The sequence below is a fragment of the Morone saxatilis genome, unplaced genomic scaffold (genome assembly GCF_004916995.1).
Source record: "Morone saxatilis isolate NCDOM2014 unplaced genomic scaffold, NCSU_SB_2.0 Contig15, whole genome shotgun sequence".
NCBI classification, from domain to species: Eukaryota; Metazoa; Chordata; class Actinopteri; family Moronidae; genus Morone; species Morone saxatilis.
Window position 1 is genome coordinate 4,418,725 of NW_023339707.1, and position 20,392 is coordinate 4,439,116.

General features: G+C 40.3%; 1 protein-coding gene and 1 long non-coding RNA gene across 3 annotated transcripts in view; one reads left to right on the forward strand and one right to left on the reverse strand.

Moving 5' to 3' along the window:
- The window catches only part of LOC118324207 (plexin-A1-like), a 255,757-nt gene that overhangs the window by 16,418 nt on the left and 218,947 nt on the right, over positions 1-20,392 (reverse strand). The window contains exons 20-26 of one of the 2 annotated variants that reach the window (XM_035656416.1): positions 17,202-17,436; positions 11,669-11,811; positions 7,176-7,273; positions 6,531-6,689; positions 5,552-5,618; positions 1,153-1,299; positions 381-540 (exon numbers count right to left, since the gene is read on the reverse strand). In XM_035656416.1, coding sequence (XP_035512309.1) covers positions 381-540; positions 1,153-1,299; positions 5,552-5,618; positions 6,531-6,689; positions 7,176-7,273; positions 11,669-11,811; positions 17,202-17,436 — 1,009 coding nt within the window. Of the gene's footprint in view, positions 1-380; positions 541-1,152; positions 1,300-5,551; positions 5,619-6,530; positions 6,690-7,175; positions 7,274-11,662; positions 11,812-17,201; positions 17,437-20,392 lie in introns of both variants that reach the window. The other variant, XM_035656415.1, reaches the window with a different exon arrangement.
- LOC118324208 lies at positions 15,319-19,475 on the forward strand. Its single transcript, XR_004796547.1, has 2 exons — positions 15,319-15,358; positions 17,218-19,475. It is a non-coding gene; the product is annotated as an uncharacterized LOC118324208 (long non-coding RNA).

Genomic DNA, 20,392 nt, shown 5'->3' on the forward strand with positions numbered 1-20,392 from the left:
AAAAAAAAAAAAAAAAACTGCCCAGGAAGACAGGTAATGCCCCCCTGTAAAACATACCAACAGAAATCAATTCCTGTCGATGTAGAGTTTGGAGTTGTAATTTGATATTAAGCGTATTAATTCATTAATAATTAAAAGTATTTAATTCCTTTCTGTTACCTCCGCTGCATCTGCTGAAGCTTCACTAACGTCAGCTAGCGGCTTATGTAATTGGATTAAACCTCGCCCTTTGAATTTAAATAAATGCTTCAATATGTGAAGGGGGTGTGTTCAAGCTAAAACGGGTCTTTAAGCTGTAGTGCGCTGAGCTTTTTGCCCACTCTAATTACACCTTTGCTCATGTCTGATACAGTTAGAATATGCAGTACTCTACATCTTACCTAGGTCCATATCAGAAGCCTTGGGTCTCTGTGAATAGGGGCTGCCCTTGTACACAGCATCCAGCAGCTTCTCTTTGACCTGTGTGATAGTGTCACAGTTCAGACACTTGACCGTCGCCTCGGGGGCATTCTCATTCTCTGGGTTTACACAGTGCAGCGTCTGGCAGAAAAACAAAGGAAACAAAGGGAAATGGAAACAGACAAAAGAAATTAGGCTTAGGCAGAAACACTGCAAGAACAGAGCCAACTAGTGAGATGTTTGGATGATTGTTCAGGTGCATTTGAATGTACCCGACAGCATCTTCACACCTAGTTTGTTTGCAGCAACTATTTTAAAAGCTGGACATTTTCCTAGTCTGTTCAGTCTGTTAGGGGCTATAATAACTCAACTTTCGCACTTACGCACAAAACAACTGTAGCAGATCCTGCGGACAAGTAGGTTTGTGTGTATGTTTCCAATCCAAACTTGAAGTGCTTTGTTTGGAGAGAGAGTGTGATTAACGCTGGCCCGTAGTCGGGTCGGTTCATGGCCAGATCACGTTCTCCTTCCAAACACAACTGATGCTGAAGCTCCATGTTTACCCTGGAAGAAATCCTTCCCCACAGCAGACTCCTGACCAATTAAGCAAATAGGCGGCTGCCACATTTCAGCTGCTGATCAGTTAGTTTGCTTTAAAATCTTCATCATTGTTAAATGTGACTAAAGCTTAGCAACCCATCAAGTGACTCAGACCAAAGCAGACGAGCCTCAAGACACAATAAGTTTACTGACCAGTGTTTTGTAGTCAATCTGCTGCCTGATGAGCTTGTCCTCGCTGAGGGAGTAGCGGGCTTCTCCTGTGATGGCGTCTATGGGTCCCTTCTCCATCTGCTGCTTGATGGCACAGTAAAGCATGAACAGAGGCTCCCCGGCACACTCCTGGTGAGGAGGAAGACAGAAAGAGAGGCGTTGCCAGCAGTTCAACCGTCTTTCATTTGAACAATTTCATTTGAACAACAGTTAGAGGCCTGAGGAGGGAAACCTGTCCAGTAATTCACAAGAAAAACAAAGATTAGAGAAAATCCTAAAAAAAAAATAGCATTTTAGATTTTTTCCCTCGATGAATCACTTTATACTCTCTTCTGGTTCTGGCTCTCTGTTCGGGAAAAATACAGCAAAAAAATTCTAAAATACAGTATAGTCCATATCCAGATCTGCTTTTTCTGCAAATGAATAACTGGACTGGACATGAGCTACGGATGGTTTAACACTAGGTATGTGTGATGGTGTGTGTGTGAAGTGTGACTGTTAGCTTGAAAACAACAATGGTGGCTGATAAAGAGGTTAGCGTGGATGCTGCTAGCATCAGTTCCATCAGAACTGGAGAGTAGTTCTTCATGAAAGAAGAGCAAAGAATGATTCATATAATGTGTATGTATGTATATGTATATGTAGAGTTAGACTACGTAATATGGATCATTGATCTGACTGGGCCGTGATAGACTGTGAAAGACAGATGGATCATTCAATCACCTGCAAAGTAATTTTTGAAACAGTTTGAATTGAACAGTTATGACTGCATACTTAAAGTATTGCTGGCTGATTCAATCATATCACACTGGACTGCAGTGAAACATTGAAAGTCAGGAATATAAGCAGGTGGCCACTGTGGTAAAATGGTGTGCAGAGAGCTCAGCAAAACACATGTGACATCTTCCTTATGCGTCATTAAAACTGCAGATTTTACACCTCCTTTTCCCAGATGTTAACATTTCAGACTAAACTTTCTCTGCAGCAGCAGTCAGTATTCCGGTGACGAATCAGGTGTTGCAAGCTTAGTATTAATTTTCATTCCCTCCTCCCACATTTTGTGCCTCTGAACAGAAATGCCTTAAAATCTGTTGCATGAGACCAAATATACACTTTTTAGCTGTGTGTTTCCTACAACACAAAACCTCAGTGTGGTCTTTTAGTAAATAAGGACAAATTCCTTGACTGTTGACTGCGCCTGAAAAAGGGCTGCAAACCCTCAGCAAATATCCCCGTCTGCGTCTAGTGACAGAAATCTTCCACTTTAGTTAAACTATTCATGACATTCTTGGACAAATTCATGGCCGTTTCTAAGGTAATATGTGAGATGTGTGTAAAATGTCGGTCTGCTTCGTCTCTTCATAAACAAAAACAAAACCACTTCGCAGTAGTTCTCCTTTGTGGATTTTCGGCCTGGACACCACCTGTAAGCGGAGACAAATGAGTGAAATGCATTGATGCAGTGACTCAGTTGATTATTTCTTTTTTAAATCTTTTTAATAAGAGATAACAGATTAACATTGTAAAATGTTCTCCAGCTTGCATATCTTTTACTTCCACACCCACTAAATTTTATCGATCTTCTCTCTCTTTCTGTCTACTTTACCTCACGTTTCATTAGGCGATAAATGCATTAAAGTGATCAGAATTTGTATAATAGTATTATCAAATCGTCAAAGGCAGATTTAGAAACGGTCAGGCTGACACTGCTGTCAGAATCCAGCCTGGAACATGCAAAGCATTTTAGAAATCTTGAAAATCTTCTAGAAATTACAAGTGGGTGAATCAACCTTGGGTAATCTCTTTCTTTCTCTTTCAGCCTGGAGGACTGACTGAACGCGCCTTTATATATAAATCCTTTAATTTCTCTTCCACCGTTTACATCTCAGAGCTTATGCGACCAGACACAGATGTTATAAATATGTTTCCCACTCGCCCCTCCATCAAAAACACTTGCCAATCAATAGTGTCATTAGTCATCACTTGGGCCCAAGGAAAACACTCCCGACTGAAGTAGCAGCAGTTTAGAGGGGAGAGAGAGGACACATCACGGCCGATACTCATCCCGACGAGAGCTTAATGATCGACCGTGCAGTGCTCAGGGAGATACTTCAGACTGTGTGTGTGTTGGAGATGCATGAGGTCCAGGTGAGAACAGGGGAAAGTACTAATTTATCTCTCTCACCTTCACACACACTCTACAACTCACTCTTTTTTTCCAGCACACCCATTCCTCTGTTTTTTCTTCCTCTCTCCCTGTAATACCAGTCCTCAACCCCTGACTGTTATTTCATTCTCCTCAACAATTTCTTCATCTCTCTATCTCTTATATTCACACATAGAGTATATCTTCATGTAGCTGCTTTCAAATGAATACATATGATGCTAATCTATTGGGTTCTAATGAGCTTTAACAGGTCAAGCCAGTAAATGTCAGCCTTTGGGCTAGCAGCTGCCGGTTCTGGTCAGATAGTGTTCGCCTTGTTTCATGATATCTGATGACTTTAATCACAAAGGGGCCTTTGATATGGAAACAAGACAGTGCAGGACATTTGTATGATGTCGTAATGCCAGATGAGTGTACCTGTCTTAAATTTTCCACTCCCTTCTTCTGCTTAAATGTACTACAAGGAGTTTTTAACTGGTTATAAAACAGTCTCGGTTCAATGCTGATGCCTCTGTATGACCTACATAAACAAACAAGACCATCCGCGAGAAGACTGTAGTTATTCATAACGCCTGCCAGTAGGTCAGATTCAGTCAGATTCCCCTTGAAATCAATGATACAAAAATCTATCTATCTATCTCTTACAAACTAATGTTCTCAATGTTCTGGACAAAGTAACAAAAACTACAACTAATATAAACTTGTGCTGAAAAAACACAAGGTTGTTCTGTCCATCTTTTTCATTTTCCCCTCATTATCCATTTTCCATGACCCCATCCAACCAAAAACCTTCCTGCTACCACTGTCTCTCCTACTGTCTTCTTTAGTTTCACCGTTTTTTTTCTTTCATTACTTTCCTCTCCCTCTTCTTCTTTCTTCCTTCCCGCTTGCTTCTCTTCCCCTTCCTTAACTCCTAATTGTCACGTTTCCCCATTCTTCCTCCCTCTCCCCACCACCCCTGTCGCCTACCTCTAACCCCTTTCCTCGCTTCCTTCCCGCCTATCCCGCCAACCATTCCCCCTCTCTCTCCCCTTTCCTCATTCGACCGCTGTGCGCTTTAAGAACCTCGTTAGCATCTGGGCCAATTAGGTGGGCAGCTGCTAACGAGGCAGAGCGAGCATACATCACACTGTTGTGTTTTTGCTCTGGCTTTCGCCGTCCTCGCCGGCCGCTGCATGCTTGTCTTCGAGATTTACCCTATATAGTGGCTTCATTAAGGCTCCCTAATTGTATGCTGACATTTACATTTCAGGGATATAATGATGGTTCTGGCGGTACGGAGAGGGGAACGGGCTTAGATTCCTACATCGCTAACAATCAGAAACTATAAATCAGCAATGCACAAGAGACGTTGTATATTTATTATTTTCTAGGAAATAAAGTTACTTTTGCTGCATTTTGATACTATATCAGCACATTATACATGCACACATATGAGCATGCTTTGTATCATCATCAAAATGAAAGAATTACACCCATTATTTATGCCATATTCTACACCATTGTTTTTACTTACTGTGTGACTCTCATGTTAGCAATTACCATATGGAACTCACAATGTGATTAGGGTCATAATGGCAGCAAACCCTTTCTGACTGGACTGTAAAAGCGAGAGACAGGAAGAGGGGACGAGGAGTGGCGAGGATGAAGGAAAAGAAGGGGGGGGCGTGAGAACAGTGTGAGCGCCATCACACACCCCTGGTGAGACTAATGACCTTAAGGCAGAGGGGAGACTGACGGCGGAATAATGACAAGAGAAAACCCACAAAGATGAAAGAGAGATCAGAGGAAGAGGAGTAGTAAGCTAAAGGAATGACATGAAGATCAGTGAAGAGGACAAGTTAGCTAAAAGAGTGATATTATGAGAGTGGAGAGGACTAAAAAAGGACATTAAAACAGCAGAGGAAGGAAAGAACGTGTGCTGCGGGGAGGCTTTGATGATCTACTGTATGTATACTGCACTGGTGAGGCAAGAAAATATGCAGTTGAAACAGGAAAACCCTTTTAATAAGCTCAGTGAGATAAATGCAATGGGGAAATAATACAAGCCAGAGGCATTTAATAAAACTCTAACACACAGGCTGTGTAAATGCATTTAAAAACACAGCACAATATAAATCCACTTTAGATGATGACTATTAATCAGTGTTTAAAAGGTACAGCAAACAGATGTTGAGAGAATATTATATGATTGCGCCTTGTTTTGGGGCTTACCTTGAGGAACTTATACAAGAGGAATGTAAACCAGTTGGTCAGCATCTTCTCAGCGACAGACTCCGTTCTGACACACAGAGGAAGAAAACAAACCAAATTATGGAGTAACATGATTATGATGTAAAACAATTTGCTTTGGAAGAGCTACACCATTTTGTACTCTTACAGGGAAGATAGATTTAAAGTTTGGTTACAGTTTAGTTATTTATGTCCCTAAAAGAAGTGCTCCATTTAAACTAGTGGTTACCACTTCTTGGCTTGTGAGCCCTTAAAGCAAAGTGTTTGCTTCAGTGAGCACATGAGCAATCATTTGAAGGATTCTCACAGCCTTAAAGAGGTAAAAGCATCCGTTTTCTCACAAACAAAGACTAAACTTGCTTTTTCTTCATGTGTCATCATCTTGTTGAACCCTCAGATTTGTCTTCCAAACCAAATAAGTAAATACTCATTCATTTATTATTGGAACATCATTGTCCATATTTTAACTTTTGAAAGTTTTGACTATGAAGATAATATAAACTTCAAACCTAAAAATAAAAAAATATATATTCAGAGGGACATTCATTAAGACAAAATAGGTTGTCCATGGTCTAATGTGCATCTATTGTGGGAATACTTGACATGAAAAAGTTTGGGAACCCCTGCTCAGAGTTCCTCTAGAACTTTCCAGATATGTTGTAGGATCTATCTTTCCTGTGCAATACAGTAAATAACATTGGTAACAATGGCACTAAGTCTAGGAGAATATGCAGTAACAGGAAATAAAAATGAGTTACCTGAACTGAACTTGAATAATTTGTTCAAAGTTGACTCATGCTATTGTAATGCAAAACTAACTGATTTAAGTTTAAAGAACTTGAGAGAAGAACTTACGACATCAAATTCAATCAACAACAGTTCCGAAATACTAACATAAAACATTTAATTCCACTAAAATCATATATAATGTTTGTTCCACGTCTCTCCACCTCTTCCTCACCTCCTGAGCAGCAGTTTGGGATGGTTTTTGCTTTCCAGGTTTCTGTCTATCAGGTCGGACAGAAGCTGTTTCAGGACTCCGGTGGCGTACTCCATCTCCCCCTGCAGGGCCGTCATGATCAGAGATGCCACGTTGCCTCGGTCCCGCATTGAAAATGACCTGGAAATAGTAATAGTAATAATACATTGAAAATATAATAAAATTCAATATAAATACATCTTCAGCTTTTGCTGAAGCTGCTCCTTAAAACATATGTGCACCAATAACTACATAACAGTTCATTTAAATATTAATGCACTTTTAACTTTAATCAAACTCTCCTTTGCCATAAACAATTTGCTCTAATCCTGGGCATAGCCTTTCATGTCATATTTGATCATATTAAACAGGTGATAAAAGCATGTTTTCCAAAGACAAATAATCCTTGCTTTTCCTCCAGAGAACTTTTTTGGCTGATACCTACAGTATTAAAAAATGTAACTATGACGCTCATGACTAAACAAAGGCAACATTACACCCATTGTGCAGTGCAGTGTTTTTTTTTTTTTCGAATAGTAGAAATCCCTTTTGGAATAAACTCCAATACTAAAACCAAAAAATATATATAGTTGAGCAATAAATAAATAAAGAAGGAAAGACAGACACCTCTGTGCCTCCAAGGTTCGTATGAACGTCAACAGGAAGTGCTTCTTTGTCAGCAGCTGGCCAAACAGCGTCAGTGCCTTCTCAACATTTGCCTGGACCTGAAGAAAAACAGAGACAGACACAGAGATTAATGGCTTTCTATATACAAACAGTTCTGTACTTTATAGAGGAGCATGCCATTGTTTTGTATCCTTAGAAATCTGCCATCATTCACCATCCTCAGTTTTCCCAAAGAACTCCATGATGTTACAATGAAGTTACAACAGCATCTTTAGAGTCTAATCAATTATTGTTATTCTTTCTATTGTTCCTCTGTAAAAGTTGAGGCCCTGTTTTTCTTCAATCTTTGCCCCGTCACGGTGACTTTCCACAACAATGGATGAATAGTGCGCATGCACTGTAAACATGTGGAATGAAAATAATTTTTAAAAAGGTTACCACAAAAATCATCTAGCAACCAAAAAACAGTCATTGCTTGCCCATAAGTAACTTGTCTGTGGGCACAATCAAATGCCAAATATTGAAAGTAACATAAAGGATAAAATGTAGATATTAAACTATGACTCACTCGGAGTGAAGAGGCATTCTGAACACATCTGCCAGCAGTATGATGAGCTGAGATTGGCTTGTAAACAACGAGGTTAAGACTGATTGGCTACTCTCTCCCGCTGCACCGCTGTGTGCTGCTGTCTAAGTGTCTCTCAGTTGTTGCTCTACAGATGATTTTTGCAGACAATTTGACAAAATTGTCTTCTTGACACCAGGGGGTGGATGGGTCAAAGCATCCTCCAGTTAAATATGGACGAGACGAGAATTTTAATCACTGGTCCCGGCCAACTTGTGTGTACTCATAACTTGTCCTTGTCTGGGGATTTAGGTGTTAATCTTATTGTTTGTTATTAGACTTCTAATGTGTGTAAAGGTTTGTAAATGTCCTATTTTGAAAATCTAACATTGCCTGTCCCATTTACCACTCTCTCCATCACTATCAGATATATTACTTGAAAGCCCTTAAATGAATCATTTAACAGCGCTTCAAAAGGACGCTGTCACTGGGAACGTTGGCTTTTATCTGTTCCATGAACTTTCTAAAAATGTCTAAAATCTAATCAGACTGGCCTGAACCAGCCCAGCATGAGAGAGACTCAGAGAAGGAGAGGAGGGAGGAAGCATCGGGGCATTGCAGGATTGTGTGTGTGTGTGTGTGTGTGTGTGTCAGGGTTGGTGACAGAGGTGCTCCCTGCTTGTTCCACTGGCTGGCACCTGTCACTACTCATCAACAACACACTAAACCCCCTGAAGACGCCTCTCTGTCGCTCACTCGCTCCATCTTCCTCGCCGCTCTAATTCTCTCCCTCGCACTTATTGTTGACTGTTTCGCATCATCGGTCCTTCTCCAATTTTAATTTCTCCTCCTCTTGGCTTTTGTGTGCATCTCTCTCACACATTCACACACACACACACACACACAAACACACATCATTTCCACCTCTCTCTCGCTCTCTATTGTCATCCCTTTGTACCACTGTAACATCTATTCTTTTTCTCCTTCGATGTGCCATAATAAAGTGTCTGGGCCTCTCTCTAAAGTGCTAAATGAGATTCTCGGGCCTCCAGGGTGGATTCTGAGTGTGATGTGTGTGCGTTTGAAAAGAGAGAGTGAGAGCAAGAGAGGAAAGGAAAGAGAGACAGATGGATATGCATGTACATACTGCACAGGCAGAGTCTTTACCGGATTTCCAGGAGAGTTAGGAAGGGTACATTGAGTTATCTGCAAGACTGTGCATGTGTATGTGTGTAAATGTACTGCATGTAGTGTGTGTGTGTGAGCATAACTGGTGTGTAGTGTGGCTGTCTAGCTTAGGGGAGAGAACAGTCACACAGTGCAATAAAGCTAGGAGCATTGGTTTACACAGGCCATTGGATTACACTGGCAACCCCTGGGGGAAATACAGAGGGAAGGAAGTCTAGACATAACTATAAAATACGTAAGATCCCTTTACCTCTCTGCCTGCCTCAAACCTCAAATTAAAGGTGGACCCTGCTTTTGGGAATTTGTATCTGGGGACATCTTCCCCACATTGTCATGTCTCTAGTCCTTATGTAGCTAGAAGAAGATATTTTAGGACCTCTTAGGCCGATTTGCTTTGATTTCAGCAGACTTGATAGGAGTCTATAGAAAGACTCAAAATCATAGTAGGTTTGGGATATTGGGCCTTGTACCTTGCATGACAAAGATGTAAAGCTTTATAGAGTGGCTTCCAGGGTAGGTCTGGGTTCTAGCAGTTTCATTTCGATGCTAGCATCGATGCTGAAACCTATGATTGTTCTCTGCTAGCTGGTGTCTGCTCTGGGCCACCAATTCTTTTTTTAATGAAAAGAGTGTTTTTGGTGTGAACTACAAGAGTGGTGACTGCAGAATAGCTTTAATGTGCTGTACCATACAACATGAAATGGTAGAATTTGTGTTTAATGTTGTACGTGACAAATAACATAAATAAACGGCAAGAATCTCCCAGTTAAACCTTAATATCAATATTTTAAATATTATCAATGTAATATTTAGAAATTTCAGCATTTGGAGCTTATGATACATTTACATTACAATACAATAAAAAAACAATAAAATACAAAACTAAACATAATCAATATTTGCTTGGAAAACCCCCAAAATAAAGATGTATTATTATAAGACACGCAGACTAGTAAAGCATTAAATAGAAATATCTAAACGTGTAATTAAAAATCAATAAATGGTTTTAATTTGTGTTTATCATTGAACTTAAATCTATTACTTAGTCTAAAATGTGGCCATAACAAATCTTTAAATTAATTTCTGTTTCCTTTTTTTTTATTAATCCAAATTAATGTGTTAAATGTAACAGCATCTGATACCAAACTAGGTAGACAGACGCCACCCAATGCCACGCCTCCAAAATACGTCCCTGATTGAAAGTTAAATTCAAGAGACTTGAAAGAGTAAGATTTGATAAGCAGACTCTATACTAGATTTTTATTATATATGATGCTATTGAACAAAACTTTATGTGAGTCGGCAAAAGCAGTAAACTTAATAAAAAGGAAGGAAAATATGGAGAGTGTATGTGTGGATTTACCCACTGGTTGTCAAAACTCTTTAACTACTCTGTATTCTTTCTGAGGACAAAAGGTTGTCGTGCTGTACGGATTATAAAGGCCCTTGAGACAAAGTGTGATTTGTGATTCTGGGCTATATAAATAGAATTTACTTGACTCTTCTTTCAGACTTTGCATTGCCAGTAATTCTAAGTTATAGCTTTATAGTGTCTGCTGGAAACCACAATGGGCTTTTTTCTATATTAAAGGATAATTTCATCGTATTTAAGTAATCACCACTGTTCCTTCTTGCCAAAAACAAGAGAGGATAAATCACTAAGAATGAATTAAAAAAAAGCAGAAATGGCAGCTATGGGACCGCCCAGAGGGCTTTTTTTTCTTCTTCTAGGAATATAAATCCACTTTCTGGATTAGAACGATTAAATGAAGCTGTAAAAGGTCAAACAAATTATTCCTCGACTCCAAAAAGTCAGTGCTCCAATCAAAGCCAATGGAGCAACACCAGATTCTACATCTTAATGATACTGCTGATTACAAACTTGGCTCTCTGGTTTCTAGCTTTGGAGAGAGTAGTTTATGTTGACATACTATTAATTCTACTTCCCTTGGTCTCAGCTGTAAAATGTCTTTATAAATCGGGTGCACCATCACCATTCAGCTGTGCTGGCAAGGTGGGTGCATGTACTGGCTTAATTAATAACTTAACAGTGATGTATAATGCAAGTAACAATCCTACTAACCCAGACTGTTACTTCTCCCTCTCTGTTCTAATCCTCTTCTTATCTTTCTCTTCATCTTTTGCTTCATCTTTGCGATACACTTTTTTACATCTCTTTATCATCTTGTATCTCTTACATAACATTTCTTTTCAGTCCATTTCAAGCAATCCTCACTTTAAAACTCCACTTCCTTACATCAAGAGAATATGGTGAGTGTCTGTCCCATGAGATCAAACTAATGATGATACTAAGGCTCTTCAAAAGTAATTTGCATACATTGAGACAAGCTGAATACATTAACACAAAGTAGATAAAATATAGGTTATGTGATTGCTTTAAGGTGAAACGCGTCTGGATTTTCTCTCGCCTCACATCTCAGACTTCTGGAGAGGCCTGTCTTTGATGAAAACTGTCATGGGATAATGGCTACAAAGGTATTAAGCAGTGTTGCCAAAAGGACATTTTCATGCCATTAAATCCAACTTTCAAAATACTTCTCAAAAATACTTCTCTAGATGTAGCATCTTGCTGAGGTGAACTAGTTGCAGTTAGCATAAGCAGCTACTGTTTCTACTTCTGATGTAAATGTAGTAATGCAAAAGCAGTTCTACCATGTTTAATTAATTATGGTGAGTTTGTTTCTGTTTCAAGCTTGGTTGGTAGTGTACTGACCCGTACCTCCATCTCCTTGAGCACAGGGTGGTCTTCAATGCCTGGGAACAGGACCCTCATTGCGTAAGTCCGATAGTCCAAGAAGGGAATCCCAGCTCCGTCCAGCTCCTGGGTCAGCTCGTGGATGTCTGTCTGAAGCTCGGCAAAAGCTATGAGAAAAGATGCAAATGGAAAATAGAGGTTAGAATGGGTGAATAATGAATAATGATGTGTTTGTATAGACATACAGTAGGAACAGCACTACTATTGAACATCATATTGCATTGTGGAATGATTTATAATAATCATGGATCTTGGGATTTTTCTCGTGTCCGCATTTGCCCCTGCAAGTAGCCCACATTTGGACTGAACATTTCAATTAGCACTCCACTGTTGACTTGGGGAGGATATAATGTCACCAGCCATTTATTTTTTGCTGCCAGTGAGGAGTTTGACCAGTAGTGCAGTAACAATGACATGATCCCCCACTAGCTTCCCACTTGTGAAAAATTTCAATTGTATTGGTTGGAATCGAAAACTGCGAGAGCAGTGGTGAGCACACATTTTGGACCTGGACCACCTGTGCATCGCAAGGTTTGTTTTTGAAAGTCCAAAGACACATTTCACAATTTGCTACATAAGATGTTAATTTTGAGACATTGCACTTTTTGAAACAAATGTCATGCTCCCCAGGCAAGTGTGAGATTTGTGAATTGTGCCACAGTCCCCATTTGCGATCTTCAAGTAAGCAGTGCTTTCAAATCTCTTTGGTGAAACTGGCCCCAGTACGGCATACTTCAGGAAGCCCTAGAAAACATTGCATTGCCAGCAAGAATTTCCTTTGTTGAATTAGAAAGAGACAAGTTCTACCAGCTTGATGATAGCAGACTGTAACACCGGTAATCTCAACTTCATTACTGCATAAAAAGCATCAAAAGGTTGGAAGAGTAAATCAGTAATTATATGATGCTCCTACATTATGTTAGACCCAAAAAAAGTTTGGTGCAAGTGTATGACAGTGAGACGACAGCACTGTAAACACGATATATGGGTCAGATGAGGAGCCTGCCAGAGACAAAGAAGGGAAGGCGCAAACATTGCATAATTTCAGGTAGAGTGTCTGGGTCTTATAAAAAAGGCTAGACAGAGAAGAGACTGAGACTGTAAAGGTCAGCTATGATGAGGAAAGAGGCCCACAAGGCGATAAATAAGAACTAAAGCACAGACAAGACAAAAGCATAAAGGAAGGTGGGTAGACAATCAAGTATAATAACAGGTTTAGAATCAGTAATTCAGTTACTTTTACCATAGGACATGTTATTATGTGTGGTTGAAAGAGCATGTAATTTCTCTACAATTCTGTGTATAACTTAGAAATGTTTTAGTGTACACATCCGGGTATAACACTTCCACATCTACATTTTATTGAAAGACAGGGCTAAAAATTCTGTGAACTGAATTGCTTTCTTGGTGCCTTAGCCCCCGACAAATTCTACCTTTGCTGGTCCAAAAAAGACCAAAATACAATGAAATAAAAAGGGAAAGCTAGCTCAGGGAGAGAAAAGCAGAACTAGGAGACAGAAAACAAAGTTCCTGGAAAGGAAAGTCAATTAATTGCATGAGTGGATAATTATTAAGAGAGCGACGGATGAGTTTTCATGCATAATTTCTCCCAGCTGTTATTGGACTGTTTGGTCCACAAGAGAGATGGAGAGGAGAGGAAGCAAGGAAGATAAAGGAAAGAAGGCAAAAAAAGGAAAGAAGGCAAAAAAACGGAAGATCAGGAGGTACACCAGCAAGGATGGTAAAACAGAGAGGAACCAGGACATTTAAAGATACGAGGACACAAGTGATTAGGACTTAAAGAAAGAAGAGCTGAAGATCAGCAGGTAAAGGTCACGCCTGAGAAGAAGTGGGAGGTAGAGAAGGTGAGATGAGAGAAAAACCAAAATACGCAGCAGAAGAAGCAGAATAGGAGATAAAGGCAGAATGACAAGTGAAAAGGAAGAGAGGGGATAAAAAGGGAACAGAAAAAGACACTGTCGTGGAAACTCTTCTCTTCTATCCATCAATAGATTTTGGATTTGTTGCTCTGATGGTAAAATGTTCTGCTTAAAAAGGGACTTAGTGATAGGGATGAGACCACAAGACCACAAACATGTCCTAGTAGCTTTTTCATTTGTGCCATTTTATTATCATGAAAATAAATTATCGGTCTCGCTGAAAAATAATATTTTTGAGAGCCTGTGTGGGTGGAATTTAGTTGCATCTAGTGGTGAAGTTGCAGATTGAAACAACTGAATATAGCTTTCCTTATGGTCTTCACCATGATAGTTTGATGGAGCCAGCGGAGGTGATGTACTACTGGTTGATCTGTGCATACCCTGCGTTATCATCTATTTTACTCTAAATTAGACCATAATTTAATAAATGAACATCATAATGTATGAAAAAACTGTTAACTGAGCTCATAAATGAGATGAGAAGTTGGCTCATTCTCCATTAGAATGAATGGTATCAGTGCGTTATTGGAGCCAATGGAGCTCCCCCCGCTGGCCTCTACGTAGAATGCAGGTTTTGAGACACTTCCGCATTGGCTTCACTTTTTAGACCTGGAAGCTCGCTCCATTATATATACTGTCAATGCTATGAATATTATATTCCATTTCTGCCAATAGATTCTCCTTAATGTTACACACTGGGCCTGGGTTTTTTTCAGTTTTATATTCTAATGGATTTCCTGCTGCGAGAACTGAACACTGTTCATCAAGACATTAGGTTATCTTGCCAAGCTCAGGATGTTTTATTTGGGGAGAAAATTTTTGCTGACTAACATCACACTAATATTGTGATATATTATGATCTCTGTATGAAGTAGTCAGAACTGCAAAAGGTGTGCCGAGCCAACAATCCAATGAAGACAAACACACACCATCATAATGCTTTCAAAGAAATTACTGAAGAGTTTCCCAAATATTTGACATACACTAACTGATGGTAAAAGTAGGAACGCATAAGTTAAAAACTCACATCATATTATCTTCATAGCATTTAATGTCTCGCGATCACCAGTTGCTGGAACAAGATGTTATATCCAGTTGATAAAGAGCTTTCACTCTGACTGCTGTATACACTGTGTCTGGCAGTTCTTTCCTGGGAAAGTCCTCATATGTTTCTGATTTGAGTACACAAAGAAAATACCTTGATAAACACAAAGTGTGGGAAATGAAGCCACAGTATTGAATGTACTTATATTGGCACATAAACAGTACTTTGCCCATGAATCTGTTTGAAAGATCATTGGCATTTTGTTTGCTTTTATATGGTCATAAAGAAAAAAACATCTACATTACCTCCCCTGAACTAAACAGTGACATTTGCCAGTCAGCGGCTGTCATTCATAATGTGTAACTAATTATCCATGGCTGCTAATATGCTAGTGTGGATGATAGTGTACAATGCGAGGTCTGCTTCTCACGGACGAGTGAACCAAACGTCCCCCGTCTCTTCTCCTCAAGACTCTCAGAGCGAAGCCGATCTCATATGCAAATACACTTCCACACACACAGCGGACCGCCCACTTCATCTGTTCCTCCGCCCACACACACTGTCTCGTCCCTATAGGCCAGCTGGGAGTGCAGCAGGCGGGGCGGGGTGCTTTTTTGCGGGGTGTGGGGGTTGGGGTGGGAATAAGGCCATGCTTCACTCCGTGGAAAAGTAAGTGCTTTCATTTCTATTGACTCGATCACAGTCTGGTTTCTCATTGAGAATAGAACAGGGCTTTTCTAGTAACAATGAGGCACTACAACAAGGTAGGAACACATTTTCTGAAAATGTCAGAAAAGTGGGGAGCAGTGTAGCACTTTAAATCAAAAGCTGTTGCTGTTTTTTTTTTGACAGCTGATCCTTGGTGGCTGATAGAGCTCTGAGTCTGTGTCATGACTGTGGTGTAATCATATTATAACCTTGTACCATGGCTCTGTGTGCCTGTGTCATTATATTGAGTGTAAACACCTGAGCTGTCCTTACATCAGTCATCTACACTCTGCTACTAAAAACCTCAATAAGCTCCCTCTCAGCACTCAGTCTGCCTCTCAGTCTCTTGTCCTAATGTTTCTCTCTCATTTACCTCTCACTCTTTTTACCTCTCGTTTCTCTGCAAACATTCCCCTTGTTACTTTGACATCATACGGCCTCTTCTGACTATCTACCTCCTGAAACTTTGTATGCTCTCTGTCTTTTTCACTGTTGTGGTTTGGGTTCATTCTGAGGTATGGACAGATGAGCGACATGTTAGACAGTGCTCTTGATCACCATCATCAAAACAGCAAATAAGGGGACAGTCTTTTGAAGGATTGGTTCTCCATCCCTACAGTAGAGTACTAACCTGACTCAGCACTGCACTATCTGGGAAGCTGTTGTTGGAAACTGTTTGGAAGAGGGCAGGCACTTTTAAAAAATGCAGGCCAGGCGATTGGATTAACGATATATCACCGTCTATTACGCGTGAACTTCCACCACTCAGATCAACATACTAGCCGTGTAGTCAAAAGATCTTTTCCATGGAGAAAAGCCTTCAGTGCCATTCTTAGCTCTACTTTCAACAAAGAAATACTCTCCAGTTCTGATGTAACTGATGCTAGCAGCATCTACACTTACCTAGCAGCCACCATTGTTGTTTTCAAGCAAACAGTCACTTCTCACACACGCTGTCACACATGCATAGCATAAAACCACGCCAGCATCTCATGCTGCAGCTGCCAGTACTTCCTGATAAGATGCTGATTGGTCCGGTACTGCTGTGGTTTGGACACAAACGCATAGCTCGAGGCCGGACAAGATGGATTCTCGCGTGCTCTCTAATTTGGTCTCCAGCTGCAAGTTTAGTAGAGCGCCACACAAAACCTTATTCAATTAATATGTCACCCATATGTGTGTCGTGTCAGTGTGGCATAACTGTGAGTGAAAACATACAGAGGTGGACACATCATGCTGTTCATATGGCAGCATTTGATTTGTTTTGGTGGCAGTTGTGTACTGGGTGTAGAGGAGTGGAATAATGTACTTGTTCCCATGCAAAGCAAAAATAATCAAGCATTCCTGAATTGTTGTCTTGATGGTAGGGATCTACCTTATTTATAAGCCACTACACACTAGGGTGGACGAATATATCAGCCATCTGCATGTCCATTGCTGGTGATTTTTGTCATTTTATTTTGCTAATTTAATGGTCTGCCTCCGAAGAATGAGAGCTCAGTGACAGACATAAGCTCCATAGTAACATCACACCCACTGAGTCAATGAAACACTAAGAGGAAAATATGCTGTAGAGTCAGAATGTGTTAACATCTAATTCTGAGAATTCTCGGGTTTAGTTGGACCAGTTTGATACAGTAACAAGGTGATTTACAGCGGCTCCAACCAAGACTCTGGGGACTACAAAGATCGCTTGGCTGTCGATGGCCAGATTAAAGATGTTAGATACCCACTTCATCTATTTTCTATATACTTAATTTTGGTGTGGATAAAGGTTCATATACACTGTTTCCTGTTTTCCTACCTTCTTTACATTCCAGGGCCACTCTGGACTCCAGGTTGTCCATCTGGAGCTGCAGACGTTTCAAAGTGCGGTCGGCATCCCTGGACTTCCTCTTATAGGCAATCAGCACAGCGATGATGACCAACAGAAGCAGGCCACCGCCCCCTCCAATGCCGATAATTGCGGGAAGCGTCAGCAGGCTGTCGGAGTAGATGTGAAGAGTCCCGGGGGAATATTCAAACCCGCCGGCACGGATCTGAACACACACAAAGTACACACATTTGTTACCCAGAGAAAGTTTTTTCTTCTCAAAGCAACTCTGCTTTATTCATACGGTTACATAGGAATCAATACAACCCCACTCCTCTGCTGGTGGCCACTAAGCAGCTGCACTATCAGAGCTGAAGGTTCAGTTCACTGCTCAAAGGCAGCTCCACGCAGTCGTTAAGGGACAGGAAATTGCTACTTATTTACTTTCCCCCTACCAGATTTACTTCAGCCAGTCTGAGGATTTGAACTATCGACTCCCAGAAAGACATAAAAAAAAAGAAGAAAAAAAACTGGCAGAGGTCATTTCTCCAACAGCAGATGGTTTGAGAATAGATGAGGTGGTCTGGAGAGATCGAAAGTTGGTGGTCTGATGAAAGAGAAGTTGGTTGACCCAATTTCTACCACAAGGATCATTAAACTTTTATCTGTTCTGTACTCACACTAAACAGGCCGATCTTTGACAGGCTCATACTGGGGAGGCTTACATCACCTGGACTGCTGTGAACATTTCTTGCAGGAAAGGATTTCAATTCTTGCCGTTAGGGGAGCAGCTTCAGAGGGTTTCGGTAATGAAGATCTCACAAGCTAACTTGTTCAGTCCTTTGAATGATTTAGAGTCTTCTGAACTGCAGATATTTCAGCTTATTTTGGTTTTTACAATAGATATTTTGTCATTAATGTCCTCATTTTTCACTGTCAGCACTCTCAGAGAACTGATAATAGGTCAGAAAGTGAATGCTGTGTACGCAAACAAGGTTAAAGGGGTGCAGTGGAGCCATACACACACACACTCTAGACTCTTGGAACACACACATATATACACACCATACACATGCTTACACACAGTATAAGCAATCAAACAAAGTAATCACCAGCATTTAAATCTCTCCCCAAGGAGTCTTGGTAATTATGGGAAGTCAAACACATGTAATGTTTTTTTTTCCTGACTAAATACATTTACATAAGCGCAGTGTGTCTCAGAGAGAGAGAAAAAAACAAAAACTCACAGCACTGGAATCCATCAAATCAAGCTATCCACAAGGGGGGTTGATAACCGATTAAAATGAGGTGTGATTATGCACTTTGAAGCGCTTGTAAGTGCACTTTCGCTTTAACATTATCAAAGTCTGATTAAAAAAATAAATAAAATAGAGAAGCTGTTATATCAATATCAATGTAGTCAATACCTACAAATTAAATCTGAAACAGTAGAGATAATTAGCCTGGCTTGTATAAGATTAAGCAGCCAATTAGCTGTGTGGACACGATCAGGTTGCAGAGAAGTTAGTTTGCAGAGGAAATTGAACTAAATTAACTTTGACTTAAATTAAAATTTGAGTTTGGATAAGTTCGGCTGCAGAAAGACTTCTTACTCAAGCTGATCACTGAAAAGAGTTCGCAAGTGACTCTGAAGATATAATCTGAAGTTTGCACAAGCTGACAGACAAAGGTAGCAACTTGCTGCTAAACATAATAAAGCATTTTAGTTGTACTAATGCAGCTCAACTTGCAGTACGTCACTTCTACTGGCCCTGAAAAAACATCATGGCAATGGCCATAATGTCGGTCTCGAGGCTATAGAATGGGTGATGTCATGATAAATTAAAATGAAATCCTCCAACGTATCTGCATTGTAACATTCAAAAAGACATTTGTCTGAAAATATGTGAGAATATCTGCATCTGAGTTTAAATCCTATATGCAGCCATGAGGTGCTTTAATAGGACAAGGAGTGCCAATGGCTGTAAAAGAGGTAATTTGGTATGCGAATGAGAGGGCACTTCAACATTTCCGAAAACCTCTCTTACACTCTTCCATTGATTAAGCTCCTGTGTGCCTAAGGCTGCTGACTTCTGATCCAGACTTTTGTTGATCATCCTTAATGTGCAATTAATGGCTGGTACAAGTGAGTTACACAGATAATAAAACCACTCTGCAAGTATAACTAGAGCAAATTATTCTGTGCTGGCATGCAAAGAGATTCAGTGGCAATAAGGGCACCAAGTCGGTTGATGTTTTGAAAAATAAGTTCAGAGTACAGTCTAAAATTTAGGGTCTCTGGAAGCCACATAGGCATCTTTTTTCCTGTATCCCAGTAAGAAAATCAAAGGTGTAAATTTATGGCATAATTCCATTTAGCAGCTTCAGTTTCAGGGTCCTGGTATTGTACTTGCTGGCTCACTGTAACACTGTCATGACTTGCTGGGACACTTAAATAGAACCATTATTAATAACCATCAATAACCTGCAATATGACAAGGAAAGAAAGTTTGCATGGACCCCAAAATCTGCACTCACTTATTGTGTATGCAGTCGACCTAGAATGCAAAATCTATCAATACCAAAATGTTGTTAGAATTGTGACATTTCAAAATATTTGGTTGATTTGTTACCCCTCACATTACAAGTTGGTAATTATAATCTCATCTGAGGTCACTGGTGTAACAGATACAATTACCCAGGGGGAAATATATCCTCAGATGAGCTGAGTGCAGCAGAAGTATAAGCAATATGAAGCTGGAAACACATTTCCTCTGCTTTTGTCTATTTATATCCTCCTGACAGACTGAAGGACTGATGGAGGAAGTTAAAAAGCTGAAGGCCAAAACAACAAACAAGTTTCTTCGAAAACTCAAGGGAGGCACACAGCTGCCAACACACAGCTGAGCATCTGAAGGGACACAAAGACACAGTGACACACGCATACAGCACTCCTTTCTGTACACCCTCACATGCACACGAAAACACACACAAGCCAAGTATGTCTGGACACCCATTGGGGTCCCCTGTATGTAGGTCACTCTACATGGGGAATATTATTGTGCTACAGCTGTGCCCTTCTCTGCAGCACTGCGTGCAACACACGCCAAGACGTGCGCACATAAATAAAAACATATGAGCACTCACAAACACAGTACATGTGGTAACACACACACACACAC